General features: G+C 37.9%; 1 protein-coding gene across 3 annotated transcripts in view; it reads left to right on the top strand.

Annotated features, from left to right (window-relative positions):
* Nucleotides 1-516: 516 nt before the first annotated feature.
* The window catches only part of LOC149814302 (SCY1-like protein 2 A), a 41,761-nt gene continuing 17,071 nt past the window's right edge, over nt 517-25,206 (top strand). For 2 of the 3 annotated variants that reach the window (XM_089990282.1, XM_089990283.1), the window contains exons 1-8: nt 517-1,222; nt 4,608-4,712; nt 6,497-6,607; nt 8,104-8,286; nt 12,995-13,121; nt 19,005-19,066; nt 19,163-19,249; nt 21,562-21,648. In XM_089990282.1, the coding sequence (XP_089846408.1) occupies nt 731-1,222; nt 4,608-4,712; nt 6,497-6,607; nt 8,104-8,286; nt 12,995-13,121; nt 19,005-19,066; nt 19,163-19,249; nt 21,562-21,648 (1,254 nt within the window). In that variant the 5' untranslated portion in view covers nt 517-730. The remainder of the gene's footprint in view (nt 1,223-4,607; nt 4,713-6,496; nt 6,608-8,103; nt 8,287-12,994; nt 13,122-19,004; nt 19,067-19,162; nt 19,250-21,561; nt 21,649-25,206) is intronic. The other variant, XM_089990284.1, reaches the window with a different exon arrangement.

Genomic DNA, 25,206 nt, shown 5'->3' with positions numbered 1-25,206 from the left:
TGGGTCATCAAAGGCAGGGTGGTCATGGAGCCGCACTCAGGATTTTCTCGCCCTTCAACAAGGGTTCTTCATTTAGAATCAGCTCATCTCCTTTCTCAGCAGTAATCCATGAGGCCATGAAGAGGGAGGGAGGGGGCTCTGCTTGTTGGTAGGAGCAGTTGCTGCAAACCCAATGATATAGTTATATAACTAGTAAGGGTATCCCTAGGGATGACATTGGATTGGGGGCAGAGGTGGGGAACAAGGTCTCCACCCCCTGCCCCATCCCCATCTAAACGGGGTAAGGCGAGGTGAAACCCTGTTTCTCTCCGGTCTATTGCCATTCTTAAAGGTATTTTATTAACTATCACAGCTTCCATTTCAGTTGTTTGGTTCAGGGCTTGATGGAGGGCATCCATGTGCTTAATGCACAAATTTTGTGATATGTGATTGCACCCGATCCGGACGACTTGACATTAAGATGCCCTCTTAGTTACCTCATCATTGCAGAAATACGTACCAATGCTCCAATACAACAAAGACAACTCAACAGCAGAGAGAGAGAGATCCGAGGGGGAGACAATCTCTGCGTCGTCTTCTTCTCCCTCCCCAAATTCTCATTCCATCCTCCTCCTCTGATACAGAAGCGAGAGAGAGAGAGAGAGAGAGAGAGAGAGAGAGAGAGAGAGAGAGAGAGACCTACTAATTGGGATTCTGACGACCTGATTTTCCTGGGAATTCCGATTCCGAGATGTCGCTGAACATGAAAACCTTAACGCAGGCGCTCGCGAAGACGGCGGCGGTGATCGAGAAGACGGTGCAGACGACGGTGCAGGAGGTCACCGGCCCGAGGGCCCTCCAGGACTACGACCTCCTCGACCAGGTCGGCTCCGGCGGCCATGGCCTCGCCTGGAAGCTCTTCTCCGCCAGGCCCAAAGCCAAGCTCTCGCAGGCTCAGTACCCGCTCGTCTGCATCTGGATCCTCGACAAGAAGGCCCTCTCCGATGCCCGCACCCGCGCCGGCCTCTCCAAGGCCGCCGAGGACTCCTTCCTCGACCTCATCCGGGCCGATGCCACCCGCCTCGTCCGGCTCCGTCACCCTGGCGTCGTCCACGTCGTCCAAGCTCTCGATGAGAACAAGACGGCCATGGCGATGGTCACCGAGCCGCTCTTTGCGTCCGTCGTGAACGTGCTTGGGAATTTCGATAACATCGCCAAGGTGCCCTCCGAGCTCAAGGGAATGGTAAGCAGACGACGGATTCGTGCCGAATTTCTAGTTTGTCTTTTACCCAATTTTTAAATTGTTGGTGAATTTTTTGTTTGATATCGATTCGGAGAGACAAGTTCCTCGTGTTTATTGTTATGATTTTCGATTAATTTCTAGTGTGTTTAGTTCTCAATTCTGTTCAGTTGAACAATACTTGGGTTTCATCAAATGAGCAAGGATTAGTTATCGAAGTTTTCCATTTGAATGGTTACAAGGGATCCTAGTTCATGAGATGAGGAATTGAATGGTTTTTAGTACAAGGGATCCTAGTTCATGAGATGAGGAATTGAATGGTTTTTAGTACAAGGGATCCTAGTTCATGAGACGAGGAATTGAATGGTTTTTGGTACAAGGGATCTTAGTTCATGAGATGAGGAATTGACTGGTTTTTAGTCAAGGGACCCTAGTTCATGAGACGAAGGTGATTAGTTTTGAGTGGTGGAATGGTTTTTGTTTAATTCCCAGCATGTTTAGATATGAATTGTATCAAATTGTACCTTTTATCCTCAAATTTGTTGAAATGAGGGACCATAGTCGATCATAAGAAATCTCGAGTGCTAGTAGTTTACTTGGGAACGATATCATTCTGACAACTATCTGACTTCTGACAGTGGGATCCTTCCTAAGGTTGTTTCTAGGCCCCTGTTTGTTCATTATAATAAGCATGATGACCCCCTGCGGGCAACTGGAATCTCTCACCCGTCACCTTTTGTGTCCTATTCCTTTGCCAAAGGTGGCAAAACTCATCAGCTGAATGCTGAAACTTGAACCTTGAGAACACTGTTCGGAACACCATTTCGCCCTTTTTTACCAATAGAATGCTTGATAGACTTTCCAGCAGTCTTACCAACCTTTACTTGTGCAGCTTGGAATGAGGTTAAGTCTTTGGTCCACTGATTGTCCCCAACTTTTTGTCATCATGTTCCCCAATCTGTTCTCTGATCTCCTATCCCAAATTTGTGGTCCCACTGTGGAACAATTGCAAGTTCTTGCTGCAGTATGGAGCCAGAACAACTCTTCCTTTCTGTCCTGATTTTCATCAAACTTTCCCTACCGAGCTAGTTCAATCTCACAGTTAATCTCAACCCTCATCCACTTTCCCATTTAATAGTGAATTGCAAACATTCGTTATATTTGTTTGCTTTGTTCCGTCTTCTTCCATGAGTTACGAACAATTGCATGAGAATTTTATTACTTTTACTAAGCCTTTTCCAATTAAGAGCAACCCTTATGAGGTTCAAGTTCCAAGACATTCATGGGAAAAATTCAAACAACTTTCACTTGCAGGTGGTGACCTTGGTTTGTCCTCTTTTGACAATGTCAGAATAAGTGCCATAGCTAGAGTCCTTATTACTGTCCTAGTTTGATTTTCTATTTTAACCTTGGAAATTCTTTCTCCCTTTGATTTGTGTATTTTGGATGTTTATAACATGAAATTTCCTCCATTGAAAAATAGTTGCTGAAAGTCACCATTCCTTCCTAGATGCATTTGATCAGACTCAATAGTGATCAATTATATTCTTCTCATGGTGGCCTTCAAGGGAAAATATTTGAAAGTTTTAATATTGTGATATTTTCACCCAAGTATATGATAAATCTACTAACCTTGTTTTGGGATCATGACTGTAACCTTCTTTTTTTTGGCTGGGTTCCTAAATTGTAAATACTACAAGATAGTATCATGTTGCTCCCTTACATTTAGACTAAATTATTTGCTGAATCTGATTGTGCAATGCTCAAATTTCAAACTTTGGGTAAACAATTGGACTCAGAGTACGCAGTGGCATTTTTAGTTATATATTATGAATGTGTCTTGTCACCACCTGACAACCTATTATCCCTTTAACAGAAAATAGTTATGCATTTAAATAAATGCAAATTTCTCTCTTCTATTTCTTCTTCGTTTTACAGAATATTTTATGGAATCCAATAAAAAATTAATAAATTTTAATTTTATACAAAATTAATAATTCTTGAGGTCTACACACTGAACTAGTACAGGGATTATGCCATCACTCATTCCGTCAAACTACCTCGTATTTTTTTTTTATCGTTCAGGTGTTGGCTACTGTTGACTTGTGGACTGGCTATTACACATTTTGAAAGTTGTTTCTGATGCCTATGTTTCAGGCTTGAACCTCAATAACATCACTTTTTAACATAGTATAAGAATCCAATCTGATCCCAAATAAAACCAAATATATATCTGAATCCAATCTGATTTTATTATGCCACATTGAATCCAACACATTTATCAAAACATATCTTAAAGTTTTACCACATTCGACTAAATGGGTTTGGGCTGGTTGGGTATCTGGCCCAAACCCGTATAGTTAACATTCCTAATGACCATTATCATTATCATTAGATCTGCCACCAACACCATCAAGATAACCTGCTCCATTGCAGTTGCTGTTGCCACTATTATATTCTACTAGCCATGCCCACCATTTCATATCTAGAATCACCATGTCTGCTACTGAACTCTACTCCTCAACACTCCAATACTGTTTCTTCTGTCTTCATGAAGCAAAAGCTACCTTTTTATCCCCCACCACAGATACCTCTACTCATCATTATTCACCAGAACCACCTCTGTACATACTATTTCTTCCAATCTCACAGTTATCTCCACCATTAACAGTTCTTCCATAACGATTATGTTCTATGCATGCCCAGAGCAATAAATTAAACGCATAATTAAGACGGTATTTTTGCTAGTGTCAACCAAGCAAGAAAGAAACAATTTCATGGAGTTCAGGAAGTCTAGCCAAACAACCAAAATGTTTTTTTTTTACAACAGTTATCTACATGGAAAATATTATTTTTTGAAAGAGTTACATGGAAAAGTATCATTCTTTAGAAGGCATTTGTTATGTTGAAAATGTAATTGTAAACTAGCAGGGGCCGTTTGTGCAAGTGGCATTGGGAGCTTTTTGGTTATTAATTATGCAAGAGTGATTAGCAAATACTAGCGTAATTTGCAGAATTAGGAGGGTTGTGATGCTAATGTCAATGACGGAGTTAATGTTCAGGTTGTCTACTGGTTTGTGCAAGCTGCATCAAGAGCTTTTTAGTTATTAATTATACAAGTGATTAGCAAATACTAGCGTAATTTTCAGAATTAGGAGGGTTGTGGTGCTAATGTCAATGACAGAGTTAATGTGCATGTTGTCTAATGATATTCACGTTGTCATTCATGACATTAAAGGGTAAGTATATTTCATGATGAACAGGTTGTCTACTGATATTCATGTTGTCTTTCATGACATTAAAGAGCAAGTATATTTCTTCATCATGAATGGTTCTTTTGCAGAGTTGATAGTTCTTTCCTTGCTAAAAGACCTTGACTTTTGTGTAGGAAATGGGACATTTGGAGATCAAGCATGGTCTACTTCAAGTTGCAGAGTCCCTAGACTTTCTCCATACAAATGCCCGGCTTATTCATCGGGCCATATCACCTGAGGTTGCCTTTTCTCCTTGCTGTTTGATTTCATGTGTCTACTGGATTATTCAGTTCTTTTTTGCGTAGTTAAGTTTTTTGTTTAATGTACACTTAATGGAGGCTGATTGTTACTTGTTTATAACTTCTAGTTTGATTTAGATTCATGCCCTTCCAACTGTGAGTATGTGAGCATGTGCATGCATGTGTAGATGCTTGCGTTGTAGATGGTATACAAAAATTGATTTGTTTGACTGCGTCTTAGTTTGGCATCTATTGCAACTTGAAAGTTCTATAACATGGCTGTTGCTTGACTAGATTTGCAGGTAATTTTTTGCTATCAAAGTTCTCTTCACTAATAAACATGGCTTTGGCCTCTATTCTTTGACATTTTTGCTAAGGCGTGGAATGCTCTATTTCTTTTCTTTATTATTTAGTCTTTGAAAGAGTTCTTTACTTTTTCTCTCTACATTTCTCTAAAGTATTATTAAACCTAAAACCTCTTCACAAATGGAAGAATGCAAAATATGGAAAGGCTTGTGTAAAAGCCTTTTAAAGTTTATAAACACATACCACAAGCTGATAATGATTTAGGGATTGAGGCCATTCCGTGTGCTGTACCTTATTTTATTCTATGAAATGTTCAGAAGACATTGGTAATTTTCCCCACTACAAGTAGGGTAATATCAAATAGATTCTATTTGTTCGGAACAAGACATTACGACTGCTGGATTTCAAAATGGACTAATGGATAAGTCATGAAGTGGAAAGACATATGGAGATGGAGCTTGTGCTTAACTTGGAATTTGCACTAGGAAAGCATCATGTTTGGAGTAAGCTTATTGGAAGAGAGGAATGGTCAGGATGACATTGGTCATGTGATGAGGAATTCTGTTTCTGGCCCTATTAGATGTGCTCTGAAATGTTCCTGATTTGGCTAAAGCTTCTGTCTCTTTTGCTAAATTAGAAAATTATTTTCTTGTTTTTTCTCTGTGGGAAAATCGTTAGAAACATTAACCTTTGAGTTTCATGGTTTATGTTCTGAGCTGTTCACCTTCCTGTTAACATTGATATAACTATGTAATACACCAGCTATATATTTTATTGAAATATGATAAAAGCATGTTATTAAAAAATATTAAATCTTAGACATGAAATTAGGCTTCAGAAGATGGTTTGCATTCATATGACATAAATGATGGGGGGAATATGCCAGACATAAAAAATGTTGTATTAAATAACAAGTTGCTTGTGCATGGCTGTTCTCTCAAAATGTGCGGTGATTTTATGGGTTTGGTAATCCTGCCAGTTGCCACTCAATTTGTTTGGTTAATATTCCTTCTGTTTGCTTTTATTGTGCTAGCGATATGTGATTTTGGTAGGAGGCTCCAATCAATTTGGTGTTTATTTACTTGTAACCCTCTCTCTCTCTCTCCTTTTCTTTTTTCGTTACAAAATGACTGGATTGGACATCTGGTAGGCCAGCCGTCTAGTTTCTAGCAACATCTTTTGGTCGGTGAGCTTTCAATCTGCAAACACGATTATCTTTTAGGACCTTGTTATATTACCTATTAATCATATTTTCCAATCCGTCTCTTCTTGTGACATCCTCATATCTTTAGTTTATGAGAATTCGTGTGATACTTGCATTTTGTTCCCATGTTTACACTTTTACTTTTTTTTGCTTGTTGGATAAAAGGCATTGTTACTTGATCTTGTTTTAGGTGATTAATTATTCTCGCTGATCTTCATGATACTTTGATCATCAATAGATGCTGCTTACATTTGATGGGCTCTTGTCGTATTAGGCTGTCTTTATCACTTCCAGTGGAGCTTGGAAGCTCGGTGGATTTGGCTTTGCCATTCCTGCAGATCAGAATTCAGGTGATTCAACTACCGTACAACCTTTTCATTATGCGGTGAGTAGTTTGTGTTACTTCCCTCTTTGCTGTTTTGTTTGTTTATGATGTTGGTGATCATGCATATGTGCCATAATTCTGTTAGGAAGAAAGAAATGTCTATGCTATTGTATTGTTGTACTTAATGTAGTGAACCTTTGTTAAGGACACAAGTACTTTTTCTTGGAAATTGTGAACAGTTTTGTGAAAAGCTCTCCTTAGAGACACATGCCTTGGCAGTTGGCATAGTTTGGTAGGAGTCATGCGCCCTGATGACTATTTACTCTAGTTTCTCCTTGTCATAATTCTGTTGATTGTTTTATATTTGAGAGTGGAAGGGCCTCTGTGTCTTGCATATTGGCAAATAATTTGCTTGAAACAGGTTTTTGCTGCATCGCTAAAACTCTAAGCTAAAGTTTGATAGTTTCCATAGAAGTTCTTGTTGGTTTCATTTTGGCATTTTCAGTGGCTTCTATTGAGAAAAATGAAAACTATGTGGTTAGGGATGGATTTTGTGGCTGGCTTGGTCTAATGGGCATGTATGCTTGACCTAGGATGGGCTTGGTTTCAGTCCGTTTTTTAAGCCCAATCTCTCTCTCTCTCTCTTTATATATATACATATATCATAGTCACCTGTATCCTTCAAGGTAATTTCTCGCTGAAGATTTTTCTCGGGAAAATCTTGGGAGTTTTAAAAATAAAAAAATGTAAACAATAACAAGAAAGATAAGAAAACAATAGGTTTTGTATCATTTTTCTTGCAAAAATATAAGGAAATAAGTTTGAAAAGTTTTTAAAATACAAAAGAAACAAAAAGAAAAGAAAAATGGGCTTAAATATATAAAATAAAAATTTTAAATATCACAAAAATATCGCGATAAAATCATGATATTTTCATTTCTGGTGAAAAGGAAACCCTATCTTTTGTGACTTGTGAGGCATACTCATAAAGTTAAACTATTAAATCTTGTTGAAGTTTATGAGATCCACTTTGGATTCTTTGATTGTTTTATCCTTATAATGGTTAAACTCTAAGAAAAATACATTCAATCAATATATCAGGCAGCATAGTTTAGCAAAAGTTAGGAGGGTTTTGAAGTTAGAAGGAAGAAAAAAAAAGTTACAGAATAGGAAGGGATTGCAATGGGTGACATTGACCAGAAGGTTGATTGTTGGGCTTTTTGTGTGCTTCTTTGTGCCATTTGAACAATGTTTTACAAATTAAGTTGATTTTTTATTCAAAAGATCAATATTAAATGCCTTTTCTTGTTTGCACTGAATGGTTTTCTGTGGTCTACTCATTTAGGATGCATGCATGCATGTAGTTGTTATGTTCTGCTGCAATTCTTTCTGTTCCATTAACATAAGTATTAGCAGGAATGTGGGCACATAAATTGCTTTCTTGCTTAGCCAATTCCTTGTGCAGTACACTCTTGCTGGGCCAACTCATATTGGTGTGAGATTGTTTATGCTTATGACAGTCCAGTTGAGTAGTTTTCTCTTATTTAATTTTTCAGGAGTATGATATTGAGGATTCTATGCTACCCCTTCAGCCTTCTCTAAATTACATTGCTCCAGAACTAGTACGCAGCAAAGAAATGCAAACTGGATGTTCTGCTGATATATTCAGTCTTGGATGTGTTGCATATCATTTGTTAGCTCGCAAGCCCCTTCTAGATTGCAACAACAATGTTAAAATGGTACACTTGAACCTTGTAACTTTTTTGTATTGAGCTTGCATTATTGCCGTTTATTTTTATCAGTGGCACCTAGAGCATCATAAATTCGTAATTCTGTTTTATATTTCATCATTATCAAAGCCAAATATTGCTTTCCTTCATATGCTGGTCCCTTGATGCATTCCTGCTCAGCTGAATCTGTTTGGCTGTGAAACAGAAGCCCTTTATAACAAAGACTTGGAAAATCTTAAAAGCTATATTGGTCTTTGGGTGCTGTTAGTGGTAGTCTTTGTGCTGTCATAGTTCTTTATGTTACAACAACAACAACAACAACAACAACAACAACAACAAAAACTACGCCTTCATCCCAAAACAATTGGGATCGGCGATATGAACCAACAAAGAAAATCATTATGGGTCTTCCACATGAATCCTTCTCCTCCATTCATTTCTATCCAATGCCATGTCCTCGGTGAGGTTCAAAGCATTCATATCCTTTCTTATCACCTCCATCCATGTCTTCCTAGGCCTACCCCGACCTCTTTTAACTAATATATTTTCCCATTTCTCCATCCTTCTAACTGGAGCATCATTAGGCCTTCGTCGAATATGTCCAAACCACCGTAAACGATTCTCTCTCATCTTATTTTCAATGGGTGCAACGCCTACCTTCTTATGTATCTCCTCGTTCCGAATCTTATTTTTTATTGTATTTCCACACATCCATCTCAGCATACGCATCTCAGCTACACTCATTTTTTGAATATGATGTCTCTTGGCAGCCCAACATTCCGTACTATATAGTAAAGCGGGCCTAATAGTCGTCCTATAAAACTTTCCCTTCAACCGCATTGGCATTCTACGATCGCACAACACTCCAGTTGCACTCTTCCATTTCATCCACCCAACCTTTATCCTATGATTTACATCTCCATAAATTTCTCCATACTTTTGAATGGTAGATCCCAAATATTTGAAAGAATCATCCACCGGTATTTCTTGCTCACCAAGCTTCACTACACTCCCATCACTACTTCGTTGCTTACTAAATCGACATTCCATGTATTCTGTCTTACTCTTACTCAACTTAAAACCTCTTGCTTCCAATGTCTGTCTCCATAATTCTAACTTAGCATTAACCCCAGCTCTAGACTCATCAATCAAAACAATATCATCAACAAACAACATACACCACGACACATTTTCTTGAATTGATCTCGTAAGCTCATCCATCACTATAGCAAATAGGAAAGGGCTTAAAGCAGATCCTTGATATAACCCAACCGTTATAGGAAAATTGGTTGTCACCCCTCCACAAGTGCGGACATTGGTTACTACTCCTTCATACATATCTTTAATTATACTAATGTACTTGAGAGAAACACCTTTCTTCATCATTGTCCACCAGAGAACGTCCCTAGGTACTCTATCGTAAGCCTTCTCCAAATCAATAAAAACCAGATGCAAATCTTTGTTTCTCTCTCTATTTCTCTCAATAAGTTGTCTAAGAAGATGTATAGCTTCCATAGTTGATCCTCCAGGCATAAAACCAAATTGATTCTCCGATATCATGACAATCTTCCTCAACCTAGACTCAATCACCCTCTCCCAAAGTTTCATAGTATGACTCATGAGTTTTATACCACGATAGTTTGTGCAATCTTGTATATCACCCTTATTCTTATATAGAGGCACCAAAGTACTCTTCCTCCACTCATTAGGCATCTTATTTGTCCGCCAAATCTTGTTAAAAAGATTTGTCAACCATTCTAAACCTTTCTCTCCCAAACATTTCCAAGCCTCGATAGGTATACCATCTGGGCCAACTGCCCTTCTTGATTTCATTTTCTTCAAAGCCTCTGCAATTTCTTTCTTTTGAATCTTGTGCACGAAGTCACGATTCATCTCATGAAAATGAATGGAAAAGTCTCCAAGATCTTGAGCATGACTTTCATTAAATAGCTTATCAAAATAATCTTTCCATCTCTCCTTAATCTCCTCATCTTTGACTAAAACCCTTTGCGTTTCATCTTTGATACATCTAACCATACCCAGATCCCTCGATTTCCTATCTCTCATCTTTGCAAGCCTATAAATATCCTTCTCGCCCTCTTTGGTATCCAACTTGTCATAAACCTCCTTATATACCTTATCCATCGCGTTCCGAACTACTTTTTTAGCTTCCTTCTTTGCTATCATATACTTCTCCAAATTCTCATTATCACGATTTTTACTTAGATTTCTATAACACTCTCTTTTAACCTTAATAGCTAATTTGACATCCTCGTTCCACCACGATGTATCCTTACCTAGTGTTGTACCGCCTTTAGACTCACCCAATACCTCCTTAGCCACCTTTATCATGCTACCCGCTATCTTATTCCACATAGATTCTGAATCCTCCTCGAGACACCAATCAACTTCCTTAACTACCCGCTCTACAAACATTCCTTGTTTAGCTCCTTTCAGTGCCCACCACTTAATTCTAGGATCTATCATATGTCTATCCCTTTTGCGACATTGTCTAATTCTAAGATCTAAAATTAAGACTCTATGTTGTGTAACTACACTTTCTCCCGGTATAACCTTACAATCGATGCAACAACCCTTATCTCTCTTTCTAAGTAGGAAAAAATCTATTTGACTCGTATTAATCCCACTTTTAAATGTTACTAGGTGGGACTCCTTCTTCCTAAACCAAGTATTTACTAAGATAATATCATAGGACAAACCAAAATCTAAAATCCTTTCTCCACTTTCGTTTCTTTCTCCTATACTATAGCCTCCATGGATACTCTCAAATCCATCCCTACTAATGCCTACATGCCCATTAAGGTCACCACCGTTGAAAAACTTTTCTCCATAAGATATCCCTTGTACTACTCCATCTAAATCTTCCCAAAATTGACGCTTAATGGAATCATCTAAACCTACTTGAGGTGCATAAACACTAATAATATTAATAATATTCGTACCTAATACTAATTTAATAAGTAAAATCCTATCACCCTTTCTACGGACCTCAACTACATTATCTATAAACTCACGACTCATAACAATCCCTACTCCATTCCTATTCCTATTTATTCTTGTATACCAAATCTTATATCCCCAAGGTTCTTTCACTTTTGCTTTCTCACCTACTCATTTGGTCTCTTGTAGACATAAAATATCAATCTTTCTCCTACACATAACATCTACTAACTCTACCAACTTACCAGTTAAAGATCCTATGTTCCAAGTGGCTAACCTAATTTTATGGTCTTGGACTAACTTCTTTACCCCCACCCATCCAACAAAGTGAGGGAACCCTTGCCTATTTGACACCACACCCGGGCGCCGGTGTGACGCGTCGCTTCCGGGCTACGACCTAGCAACCCTTGCCCATTTATCACTGCCTCCGGGCCTATAGAGTACAACGCGTCGCTCAGTAGGGAACGCCCCAACGAAATTCTCATATTGGTTCATATTCATAGGGTATGACTAAGTTTTTATGCTGGCTGTCACAGGCCTACCGCAACCCTCCTCCTTTATCCGGGCTTGGGACCGGCAGTGTCAGAGCTCTTTTTGTTGAAATCCAAAAATATGAGTCATTCTGCAAGGGGTGTAGATGCTTTATCACACTTTGAAAGAAGAATCTAGAAAAGGCTGTCTCAATGCAAAGTAGTTAGTTCTACGAAGTTCCTCTTTGGTGTTAAAGCAACGCCCTTGATTACAAAAGATCGGAAAATGGTTGCATTTTGATAAGGTGGACATCCTTGTGAGATTTGTATAGAGTCTATAGACTATGAACAGGACCAGATTAAAGTTTCTTTTTGGGGGTTATTTGTCTTTCTCATTCTTTTTCCGTTCATGTGTTTAGCTTGGCCCTAGGGAGATTTTCCTTATTTCTTGTTCTTTTTCTTTTTATTGAATAGGTCCAGAATTGTCCACCCTGTAGTGTGTGTGCGTGGTGGGTTTATATTTTTGTGAGTGCCCATTATTTAGAAGACTCAAAGTGTGGGAATTATGTGTATGTATTTTGTCTTTTTGTTCCTTTCATTAAGCTGATGTTAAATGTTCGCAGGTAGGTTAGCCTGGGAGACAATCATGTTTAATACATAAAGAGCGTGCCTTTACTATTCCTTTTATAGATTAAAGACATGAAACAATTATAGAAAGTGAAATGCTACTATGCAAATGTATTTTATTCCAAAATTGTGTATGTCTTAATTTGAGGTTATTTGTGTTAAAATAACTATAGTCTCGTATATTAATAGCGATTCTCATTGTAGCATTATTATCCTTTTTCTTTATTCTTGTCTTCCTAGGTTAGACTCACAACTCTTGCCATTTATTCTTTGATTAAGAATAACATAGTTCTTTTATTATTATTATTTTAATTATTGTGTTGTATGTAACCTTTGTATCATGCCTTTTTTGACATAGTGACTAAGCACAAATTCTCCCTTTTGGTCCCTACTTTTTGAGAAATTGATCTCACGTAGGAGTGCAGGCCCACTCTCTACTCACTTTGTGGTTCAAAGAGATGTGCAACCTTGCTGAATGTTTTCCTACAAATTAATACATTTATACCATATTGGTGGAATTACCCTAACTCAGTAGAGGAACAATCATGGTATTATTTTAAAGTCAGATGTGTTCATTTATAATTCCTGAGTACTTTGATGCCTGTAGTATTGTGTATTATCTTAAGAGGCATTTTCTGATTATTCTATCCTACTTGCAGTATATGAATCGATTGATGTATCTCTCTCATGATGTTTTCTCAAGCATCCCGACAGAGCTAGTTAGTGATCTACACAGGATGCTAGCTGTTGATAGCATCTCCCGGCCTACTGCCTTGGATTTCACAGGTACTATCTGATTATGGTTTATGCTAGTCAAATGAGTAAGGCTTGAAAATTTTAGTTTTTGTTCTTTGTTGAAATTGCTTGAATGAGTATATATGTCAGTGACAGTTTTTATTTCTATGGTCATGGAGAAGCATATTTAATTGTAATAAGCATATAACTTCTTGGTTGCCATTATCAGTGAAGGCTTCATTTTCTAAAGGAAAGCTTTTAAAATAAGGAGTAATTTCCATAGATTAACTGATTCATTGGGACTTGACAATCTTTTTTCCTAAAGATGGTTCTCAAGATGGAAGTGTCTTTTATGGCATAGTTAGCAAACCCGTGACTCGGACTTGGATCGCCCCACCCTTGACTCGTGGGTAAGCAGGTCGACTCAGTAACTCGGATGGGTTAGGACGTAGATTTTTTAAGTGTTTTTTTTAAGTTATACTTTAAATATTGAATACAACAATATGTTTTCTACAATGAGAATGCAAATAATCAAACTCCAAGCAGCAAATTCACTAAATCAAAGCATCAAAGAACCAAAACTACAAAATATCTGCATAAAAAGTAAAATAAGCTTCATAAATGCATAATAAGAGCAATAATGAAATAAATAATTAAGCTGCACAGGTAGAAGTATAACTGTAAAACAAGTAAAACATGAACAAGTAAACTAGTAATAACTACCTTTGTAAGTTCTGATAATTTCTAAGAGCATTATGCATTAAAAATTGGAAATCATAAAATGCAATTAATGCATAATATAGCAGAATAATAAATAAACTATAAAGAAATAAAGAAGCATACCTGAAGTTTTCAATTTTCAACATGTTGCAAGCATCATTTTGTAATATTTTGGCACTAATAAAATTATAAAATGGACAAACAATTAACAATTTATTATCAAAGTTCACAATCACATTTCACATCTTCATAAGTTCAGAACTTCAAAATTTAGATAAGTTTGACAATCCCATATGGGCCACCGTTTGCAATCAACCTGTCACAATTTAGAAATAGAAGCACCAAAATGACATAATGCGCAATGCCAAAAAGTCAAAAACCCAAAAAAGAAGTCATCTTAAAAGTTCATCATCTTGTCATAACTCATAATCAGTCCTAGACTCCCAAGTCCCAGCTCCTAGGTCCTACCCTTTGTATCGTATCAATAATCAAAGGTTAACTAGTCAAAATGTCAAATTGTCAAACAAAAGACTCGAAGTCTCAAAAAAAGGAGCTATGTCTGGATTTAAGATTACAAATCATCATCTTCTCCATCAACTCCACTAGACACCAAATCCATCATCTCAACTGGGCCCTCATTCTCATTGTCATTAGTAGCATGCACTTGTGTTGATGAGCCAACATCTTCATTTTCTTGATCTTCATTATTTTGTTCTTCACACCTTACCAATTCCATGTCCATATTCTGTTGTTGAGAATCATCATCCTACATTTGTAAAAGAAGAAAAACATAAGAAATATTTCAATTTTCAAAGATAGTCCTACTCAAGTCAAATGCTCATTATAAACTAACAAAAGGGTAAACATTAAATTATTAATATAGTAGAGTTAAATCCTTAAATTGATAAAATAAGCATATGACAAACACTTACTTCGCCAGCCACACCATTTTCCACATCTTGTGTGATTCGAGAGTCAATTGTATTGTCTAAGAAAATATTGTCCAGTGACACAGAATTGGAGTTTCCAACACTCAAGACTTGCTTCTCCTTCAGTCTCAGGTTGTAATGAACATAAACTAGATCATTCAATCGTTTTTGCTGCTACCTATTGCACCTCTTTGTATGCACTTGCTCAAATGTACTCCAATTGCGCTCACATCCACTGGAGGAACAAATTTGGCTAAGGTTGCATATTGCAATTTTTTGCAATTCCAGAGTACATCCCCCATGTTCTTCCCACCATATTGCTGAAAAAATGAACAATTAACTATAAATTAATACTTTTATGAAACAATGAAACAACCATCAAATTACAATCTTACTACTTGGTGGAAATTGAAAAATTAATATCAATATAAAATTACAAACACAATATCTATGCACCTGGTAGTGCTTTGTTTACCAAAATTTGAGGTAGCACGTGTAAAATTTTTGATCTGAAGAAAATTATTAAATCAACAAATAATTGTCAGATTCATGTTTTATTAATAATTGAGTAAGTTTGAACTTTGAAGTTATATACAAAACCAAAAATGTACCTGAAGGGTTGCAACCGCTGCTTTCTTTTGATCAGGTTCTAAGCACAAGATGCATTGCTTCAAGCCACGCTGAATCTAAGAATGCTGAGAAAAACATCAAGTCATCATATCATCAACTGCATATTAATAGAAATAATGAAATGCTAATAAAAAATAAAAACATTTGTTTGATAACTTGATAGATTTTTATTTTTACTTTTTTTACCTTTGAGAATTCATGTGAATATTGAAATGTTGGATTTAAAAGATATCCTACAGCATGAAAATAATGGTGGAGTTGGTCCTCCCATCTTTTGTCAATCAAATCCCAATAAACTTTATACTTCCTTTCATCTCCACCATAGATATCTCTATTTTTCATTTTAGCCCTATCCATTGCCTCGTATATATACCCCATTTTTGGTTGATCATCACTATCCACCAACCGCAAGACTTGAAGTAGAGTTTCTATAGTTTTTACTAGGCTAGTTGCTGTCTTCCAAAAGCGTGTATTTATAATGATCTCTTCAACTGCCTTTCCTTCTTCAAGTTTTGAGAATCGAGAATTAACCCACTGATCAAATACAAACATCTTTCTCAAGGCAGCTTTATGTTCAAGTAAGCTTTGAAGCAAATTAAAATTTGTTGCAAATCTTGTTTCTATAGGTCTTAAAATCAACCTTTTGTTGGTAAAATGATTCCTCATTATGTGTAGCAACAACGTATGGTTGTATATAAATTTTGTTACTCTCATTGCCTTTTTTATGCAATTCTTCACCCTTTTAATCTTTCCAATATCTTCAATGATGAGATCCAACCAATGGGTGGTGCAAGGAGTCCAAAATAAATTGTAATCATTTTCCAACATTCTTCCAGCAGTAGCAAAATTTGCAGCATTATCAGTGACCACCTAACAATAAGAAAAAGTTGAAAAATGAAAACATTAACATATAGAAGTAAAATTTAGAAAAGGATTACAAGATAACAATTATTATGCTATATATCGAACTGGAGTAGGAAAGAGTATACTGAAAATTGAAAAACGCAAACATAAAAGGTTTGAAAGTTGAAACAATGAAACATAATTACCTGTTACAATATTCTCCTTTTCGACATGAAGAACCACTTCCTCTAACGTCTTAAGTAGATCGTTTGCATCTTTAACAATATCAGATGCATCAATGGATTTCAAAAAATGTACTTTTGGGCAATAAATCAAGAAGTTGATCAATGTTATGTTCCTATTATCCTTCCAACCATCAGCCATGATTGTGAAACCATTTAAGCTCCATGACTCTTTAAACTCTTTTAATGAATCTTTCAATCTTTTTGATTTCATCATTCAAAAACCTTCCTGTAATTTCCTTTCTGCTTGAAGGTTTCAAACTAGGTTCGACTTCACCCACAACTCCGTAACATCTCATGAAAATAAGGAGAACTTGCTGCATTGAATGGGATTGCAGCATGATAAAAAACCCTTGAAATTACTGTGCTCATTCTTTGTCTTGCTTGTTTATCCATTGCAGTTTTCAGTTTTAATTGTTTGAGAGAGGTAAACTTTGGCAATTTGTTCACTACAAACTTGTCCAATGATCCTCCAATCTTTAAACCCTTCTTCGTATTTTCTTTTATGTTTGAATCAGGTCTTGGTGCCCTTGGAGTTGGAGTTTCTACAACAAATTTCCCTTTTTTCAATCTAGAGGCATTCATTGCATCTATGTTGTCATTTTCAATATCATCCAAATAAAATGAAGCCATTTCTTGCATTCTTCTATTCATGTCTGATTTTGCAGATTTGTATCTTGAAAGTTTTTCATACATTGCTTCTTTAATTTCCTTTGGGACTTTTGCACCTGGAAAAACCTCTCCTTTCACATGAGGTGTTGTTTTAATCTATTTATGCCACCAAACATCTCTTTTTCACAATAAAAATACCTAACTCTCTTCTTTTGTTTGTCAATGAGCACTCCATGGTCCCAAGCAGGATCTCTATCCTTTGATTTACCAACCTCTGATGTGTCTTCCATATTCTACCATGTCAATTTGAATTAGAAATAGTTAAAACAAAATGCAGCACATAATATAGCAGCTATGTCACATGGGTGCGGGGATTCGGCACTTCCAAAAAACCCGGGTGCGGGGGTGCGGCAGGGGCAAAAATATAATATATATATATATATATATATATATATATATATATATATATATATATATATATATAAGGGGGGTCCGGGGGTTCCCCTCGGCGCGGGTCCCGCTGCGCGGTCAGCGGGCGGGGGGTTATAGGGGGGCAGCGGCAGCGCTCCCCCTCCCCCCAGATTTTTTTTTAAATTCCACAGCCCATTTCATAGGGATTTAAAAAAAAAAACAAAAAAAATGGACCATCCGCAGCCCATTTCATAGGGCAATTTAAAAAACAAACAAACAAAAAAATGGACCAAAATGACCCTGGGTGCGGTCAACGCACCCAGGGTCGGGTTGACTGCACCCGCACCCGTGTCGACGGGGGTGCGGCACCCTGCTAGCCAAGTCCCTGTGACATAGTATAGCAGCATGCAGTATGCACACAAAGACAAAAAAAATTGTGCAAACTTCTCTGATTGTGCAAGACTACATATTCTCAAGCCACAAACCATTTGTGGTGCAGGTGCACTCTCTAGTGTGCACACTGCATGCTTAATGAAAAAAAATGTAAAAACCCCCTAAATGTGGGGGTTTATTTTGTTGTCCACAACCCCACACTGCACTGCACACACACACACACAGACGATATAGAAAATGGTGACAAACACCCAATAGTGTGCATCGTGCACATTGCGATATATGGAAACCCCCAACAGTGGGGACACAAAGAAAAACCGAGACTCGCTTCAGCGAACAAGGCTGAGAGAGAGAGAGAGACCTGGATGCCGGTCGCTTGTGGTCGCCGGCAGTCACTGGTGGTCATCGCTGCTACTGGTGCTAGGGTTTGAGGAGAGAAAAATGGAAGGGTCGAGAGTTGAGACCCTTCTCGATAAAAAGGGGTTTTATAATGTTAAGAACCGGTTTGTATCAGACGAACCAGTAAAAACCGATCTGACTCAGTGACTGCCAAATGAGATCACAGCGGCTGCATCCTGAATCAGATGGGACTGAATCGCTGGGTCGCCGAGTCGGGCAATTCCAGACTGATTCACATCCGATCCTGATTAAACCAGGATTTGGTTGAATCGGTGACCGAGTAGGATGGCGATCTGATTCAACTCGGGCGATTCTCGAGTTGGATCACCGGCTTTGCCAACTATGTTTTTTAGTTTTACCTCAGAGAAGTGAATTTTCCATGCATTTTGGGAAGCCCCATTTACTTCTCTGAGGTTTATATACATATACCATTGGCTATATGTTTTGAGGAGAGGTCTTCTATCACTCTTCTTGCTGAGTCCAATGATAGTGCAAAGTATAGGAGAAAATGAACTACTTGTATGGGCTAGATAAGACAAATTGATCTGGCATTAATTCATTTGTTTGCTGGCCAAGGGGTCAAACATAGGCAAATACATGGTCAACCAATCAACATAGTGTGTTTGACAAGCATGTGCAGGGCCACAGGCGCTTCACTAGTGTGTGTGTGTGTATGGTGTATGGATCTACTATTTCTATTTTATTGCACAGTTTTGTTGAAGGAATTTATGTTTCAACTCTTTCTTGTTTCTTAGGGTCTCCATTCTTTCGGGATGATACCAGGTTGCGTGCTCTTCGCTTCCTGGACCATATGCTCGTACGTTCATTTACTACTACTATGTTGCATTTTAAAAGGATACATTCAAAAATTATATAAAAGAGAATTGCTAACTGATGGCTGATTGGATGCCAGGAAAGAGATAACATGCAGAAATCTGAGTTTTTAAAAGCATTATCAGAGATGTGGAAGGATTTTGACATTCGAGTACTACGGTACAAGGTCTGCAAGAAGACTTCGTTTTTATTTGTTGCTCATATCTGTGACTTTGATGACTCTGATTTTTGTGCAATTTGGTTTCTCTTGTATGTGTATTACTTTTTTTCTCGATTGATCCTCTCTCTCTCCATATATACACACACACACGAAACTGTCCTGTACTCTCTATCAGAAACTCATAGGTGCAGGCTTTATCTGATCAATCTGACCCCACAGATGAATCCAGCATGGTTTTTTTTACCAGGAATAACACTTTAGACCGAGTCATGTAAAAACACATTTTTTACAAGCCTGAAATTTCAGTAGACTACGAGCCGTAATTATAGTTCTTAAAAAAATCCCTGCTTATGTACTGCAATCAGATGATTCAGGATATTTTTTCGACTAAACAAACCATATAGATCATATCTGTAGGACTTGATTCTCAAAAAAAGAAAAAAAAATCTAGAAAACGTGAAAAATGAGTATTTTCTACTAGAGACTATATATATTTATGTTTTTATATATATATGTCTGTTTGTTTGTTCTTCCATCTCCCCCATCCATATAGGTACTTGTCTTCATGTGCAAATTGATGGAAGCAGATCAGGTCATGCTGAACATGAGCGCTTTTGCTCATGCCGACATCGTGGCCGTCTGTTTGCATTTTGGATGAATGCCACGTGGTTTTGTTGATTTTTTAGCTTTTTAAAATGCAAATCGGATGGCCACGATAGCGGCATGAGCAAAAATCGCTCATGTTCAGCATGACCTGATCTGCTTCCCAAATTGATCCATCTTTTCTAATATCTGATTTCATTAGAGAGTAAACTGTAAAGACATCAATGCTGCATGACACCCTTCTTTTAGACTTTTACTTTACATAACCGTCTTTTCAGTAAGTTTTCCTGCTTCGTAATCTTGGAATCTTTGTATGAGTTCTTTTAGATCCATTTATCAGAAAACACTATCAATTCTTATAAGTGAACTGATACTTTCTATATCTTATTTGGACCCCCTGCTTCCGGTGCTTTTTGCCACCTGTCATCCTTATGTTTTATGGGATAATTGTCCTCTTTCATTCTTCACTTGGAAAATGTATTGATCCATCACTACTATTGCCTAGTAAGGATTTTTTTCATCTGTAAGCTTGTGCTTTTAAAGGTTTTAAATATTTTTACTCGATCTTAGTCTGTTGCTTTTATTTCTGTTGTCTAAAAGTCCACTTTGTTTTCTTCCTTGCTTCTACCTCTGTCTCATCTTTTCTGATCTTTTATTTTCCTTGTATCCTTCTCTTGTTTCTTCTGTTGAATTTTTATTTGGCTTCAAAAGGAAATAGATGTTTGTATATAACTCCATGTCCTTTGGGGCAACATTGCCTAGAATAACATTGTTGTGACCACAATTTGTTGGATTTGCTTGTAACTCTGGCTATCTCTGTATCATTTGTGGCCCAGTTGGAGCCATTAATGATATCCAATTGCCTTCATCTCAACCAGAAAATCCTTCTAGGTGATTTTGATATTGTAACAGTCATATATCCTATAGGCAAATTGGTTTGACATGGTGTTTCTGTGGTGTATTGTCCATCAAGATTTGCTTATAGTCATCCAAAGTATTATTCTGACGTGCATATGGTTTAAAGTTTGATTAGGCATATCTGCTAAGTTCATATAATTTCAGTGCTTGTGTCAGGTCCACGTTTTTGTTAGAAGGAAATCGATGCACTGTTTGTCATTTGTTCCTCTCCATATGCAAGCTTCTGCACAAATAGTTGTTTTTTTCCAAGCATAATGACAAAATGTTTAAAACAGCAAATACTGGCAGCCAAAATCTCGTGAGAAATTGAAAAAATGTTATATTTCTCACAATTTGGCAAAATATCAACAAAAAATTAATTTGAAAATAAAAAACTAATTTTACAAAGGAAAAAATAAAATAAAAATTTACAAAATTAAAAAAATTCAATTTCTAGCGATATTTATGATTTTATCAGCAAGGCAATTTCTCAGCCTTTTTTTTTGGCTGATATTTGTCGCTATGCTTCCAAGTAATCCAGGTTTCTACAGGCTAGGGGCTGTGTGAAGGTTCCACTTTGCTGGATTGCTTCTTCTTAGGAAGACAGCCATTTGTTGGCTTTTGTAAAAATACTTGTCCCATTTTGTATGTCATGTTGATAGGTTTTAGTTTCTCTCCATCTTTTCCCAAGAGCAATGGGTTGGTTGCACTTATGATCCACCTCTTTTATTTACTTTGGCTTGTGAATTTTGTGAGAAGTGTTATTCTATGATTTCTTATTACTGTAACTAAATTACCACATTATTTTGTGCATGCAGGTGCTTCCACCTCTTTGTGCAGAACTGAGAAATATGGTTATGCAACCATTGATATTACCTATGGTTCTAACTATTGCTGAATCTCAAGTAAGTCCATGTCATCATTTTTTTTCTGCTTGGAGATGCATCTTTGCAATTTTGATTTTGTGCATGTATAACTTGGTGGTTTCATCAGCTCCAACATCTGTGTTGCTATCTGCTGTGAATTGGTTTTGCCACTCTTGTGGACTGGGTGTTGGTTATTGTAAATGAATTTTTGTCCTCATTAATATCACAGTGAAATCTACTTGTTGTCATTCATAAAATACGCTGTGTACCGAGATAAGTGTATTGTTATTTTGAGACTTGTGTAACATGTAAGGATAATACATATCTGCTAGATATATGTTTGCCTTCTATGAAGTTTGTCATGTTATCTGATAACAATTTCCGTCTTTCAGTTAATTTTTTTACTTCTTTTCTTATTGTTAATGTGTATGTCAGCAATCCTTCATACTCTAAAAGTTGGATTTTAGACTTCGGGCACATTGTGGCCTCATGATATTGTTTCTGCTTTGGTTCTAACTTTCACTCAATGTAATTGGGTTTTCATTTAATAGTTGTAGGACAATAGTGAAACTGCAATTTAATTAGTCTCCTTATTGGTTATAAGCTGGACAACTCAACTTTCTTTTACCTATTCCTTTTTGGACTTCAAAAAGAAAAAAAAAATGCATAGGAGCATTTAGAAGAGATACTGAACTGGTGGATGTAGTATCTTTTCATTATACGCATACTTTTGGTTTCTGTTAGTGATACTTTCAATTACTCTTTCATCATTTTGTGCTTGCAACTTCCTTTGAATCAATGCGAACTTTCGTGTAGCTGTGGTGGTTTAAGTGCTTGGCTAACTTAAGGCTGAAAATGTGCTATTGCATGTGTTGAAGCAGTCTGTTATGCTATACATTTTGCAGCAGTAGCATAACTCTTTTGTGTCTTCCTTTTTGTCTAAAGCATTTAATATTCCTGTTAGGATCACCAAGCAGCTCTTTAGACTGTGTTCTTAAATTTTTGAACATATTCATGTGCATATATTGCCTACAGTACAAGGTTTTGATGCAGTTTCTTTAGTGATATAAGTGCAGCCAGAGCAGGGCTTGGGTCGTCCAAGCCTGCCCATCTTTTCATGCTTCTGTTGATTCTCATGCCCTTGCTTTAGTGTTCTGTTATTTCTTTCACTCTACATTCTTGCTGTTAGTGAGAACATGAATACTCATCACAATTCACCTTAATAAACTCCAGAACAGATAGTAGGCCAGGTGCATTCAGGCAAAACTTTTGGTTTCTGTATAAGAAAATGATGCCCTGCATTTTGACTACTCCATGCAGATAGAATATTTAGATTGGAAACTTCATTGTTGATGTTGCACCGCATTTATTGACTGGATTTTTTTTTGGATGTCATCCACAATATCAATCATTTGTCTGTGCTAGGAGGTCTTTGATATTTTATCCTGAGAGGATGGGAATCCAACCCCAGGTAGTTGTGTAAGGTTGAAACTTTGGTTGGAGATGTGATGGCATTTTGGTTTCTGACAAAGTTATTGCATAGGGGATTGATGGTGACAAGATCAGAGGTCAGAAAGGATGGGCAGAGAATGGAAATTGTGTGGTATTCTCTGGGGTAATAGTGGGAGATGGGGGGTGGGGGAGAGAAATTGTGGGGTCAAGGAAAAGACTATTTTGTTGGTTTTTAAGAAGGGTTTGACAAGGGGGCAGGGATAAAGTTGTACACGAAGTCATATTGGTTTTTCTGCCTAATATTAAAATTAGTGATAATGGTTTCTATGCATCTTGAAGTGATACAAACAATGAATTTTCCATGGTTCTGCATTTTGACAAGAATAAGTGAATAAACAAGAATCGCTTAAGCTGTTGCTTTTCCTCCCTTTCCTCTTTTTGATAATTCATACTATGTGTTCCCTTATGACCTACTTTCTAGAGTTGTGTCTAGAGTCTGTTTTGATTTGGTTGAGTCTTGATGTATGTGTCGAATCACTTGTAACTTTTTTCGAGCCACCCTTGCACTTTGGTTCAGGTTGATCAATACCCTAATGGGTTGGCCCGTAGATCTGAACTGTAATGATGCTTGCGGGCAAAATTGTGAATGAATGAAAATGCTTTGAGCTTTCTTTGTTCACTCTCATTGTGATTACCTTTAAGTGATTGCAATTTCTCTTTCTTTCTTTTCTTTCGCTCTCTTGCACTTTCTATATTCAAAGCTTCCGCAACAACAAGTGAGCGACCGAAAAGGCTTGCAGCGGTAAGGAAGGACCGTTGCGCCGCACTGGCGTATTGAAGAAATAGGCCCATGACAAGTGATTACAGAGCCCGTTCTAGAGCTAGGGAAGGGACTCTGGATTCGGTGTCGAGAGACGCACTGACAGTTCACGATTTGTGAGCAAGACATCGTGGTGCCCCAATACAACTTGCGTAGCACCAAAGGTAAGGCGGTTGTCGAGACCGAGGAGATGGGTTCACCTCGGGGCCATGAGCAGATGGTCGAGACCAGGGTTACCGGAAGCGCCTGGCTAAAAGGGGAAGCACGCTTCCCCGAAGCGCGCTTCGGAAGCGCGAAACATCGCGCTTCCGAAGCGTGGGGGGAAGCGTCTCCCTTTTTTGGGAAGCGCGCTTCCCTTTAATGGGGGACACGTTTCCCTTTAATGGGAAGCGCGCTTCCCATCACGCTTCCCCCTCGCTTCCCCCACGCTTCCCCCTCGCTTCCCCTGTTTTTTTCAATTTTTTTGTATTTTGTATTTTTTATTTTTATTTTTATTTTTTCGCTTCCCCCTCGCTTCCGAGACGCTTCCTAGGTCGCTTCCGAGACGCTTCCTAGGTCGCTTCCGAGACACTTTCCGAATCGGTCCTAAGTGGTCCCACGCTTCCCCGCTTCCTAAAATTTTGAAAGTGCCTCGCTTCCCGCTCCCGCTTCCCGTATCGCTTCCCGCTCCCGCTTCCTCAACTGGCAACCATGGTCGAGACTGTCAATAGACTGGTGGCTGATGTGACTTTGCATGAGAAAGCGATTTCACGTGCATTTCAGTCATTCAGCGGACTGAACGACGAGGTGAATAGCTTGCAAGAGCAGGTGAACTTGCTGATGGGACAAGTTACTTCGTTGACTACGATAGTGACCACCCTACAGACTCAAGTAGGGGAGCTTCAATTGAAGAACCGCACTTTGCAGCGGATGGTGACCCTAAATGGCGAAAATGGCGATAGGCCATTAAAGATAGATGTGTCGAGGTCAGCGAAGTTCAATGGTCCAACGGATAGCAAGGCCATAGAAAACTTTTTGTTCCAGGTGGAAGACTACTTGGACATTCAAAATGTATTGGCCGAGGACCTCAGGGTAAAGGCAACAACAACTCTACTTGATGGAGATGCTATAGCCTGGTGGAGAACGAAACGTAGCGACATGGAAAGAGGGCATTGCGTAATTGATACTTTTGAGGCCTTCAAAACTAAGCTACGAAACTATTTTTTGTTGAGAAATGTACAGTGCCAAGCTTATCGGATGGTGTCAGAATTAAAACACACTAGAACCTTGATAGACTACATCAGGACGTTCCAGAAGCTCATGCTAGACGTGTACCCAATATGCAA

This window comes from Nuphar pumila, chromosome 15, assembly GCF_984573655.1.
Source record: "Nuphar pumila chromosome 15, dmNupPumi1.hap1.1, whole genome shotgun sequence".
In the NCBI taxonomy this organism is placed as follows: Eukaryota; Viridiplantae; Streptophyta; class Magnoliopsida; order Nymphaeales; family Nymphaeaceae; genus Nuphar; species Nuphar pumila.
The sequence above is the reverse complement of the archived record's forward strand: the minus strand, read 5'-3'. Positions and strand labels throughout refer to the sequence as shown.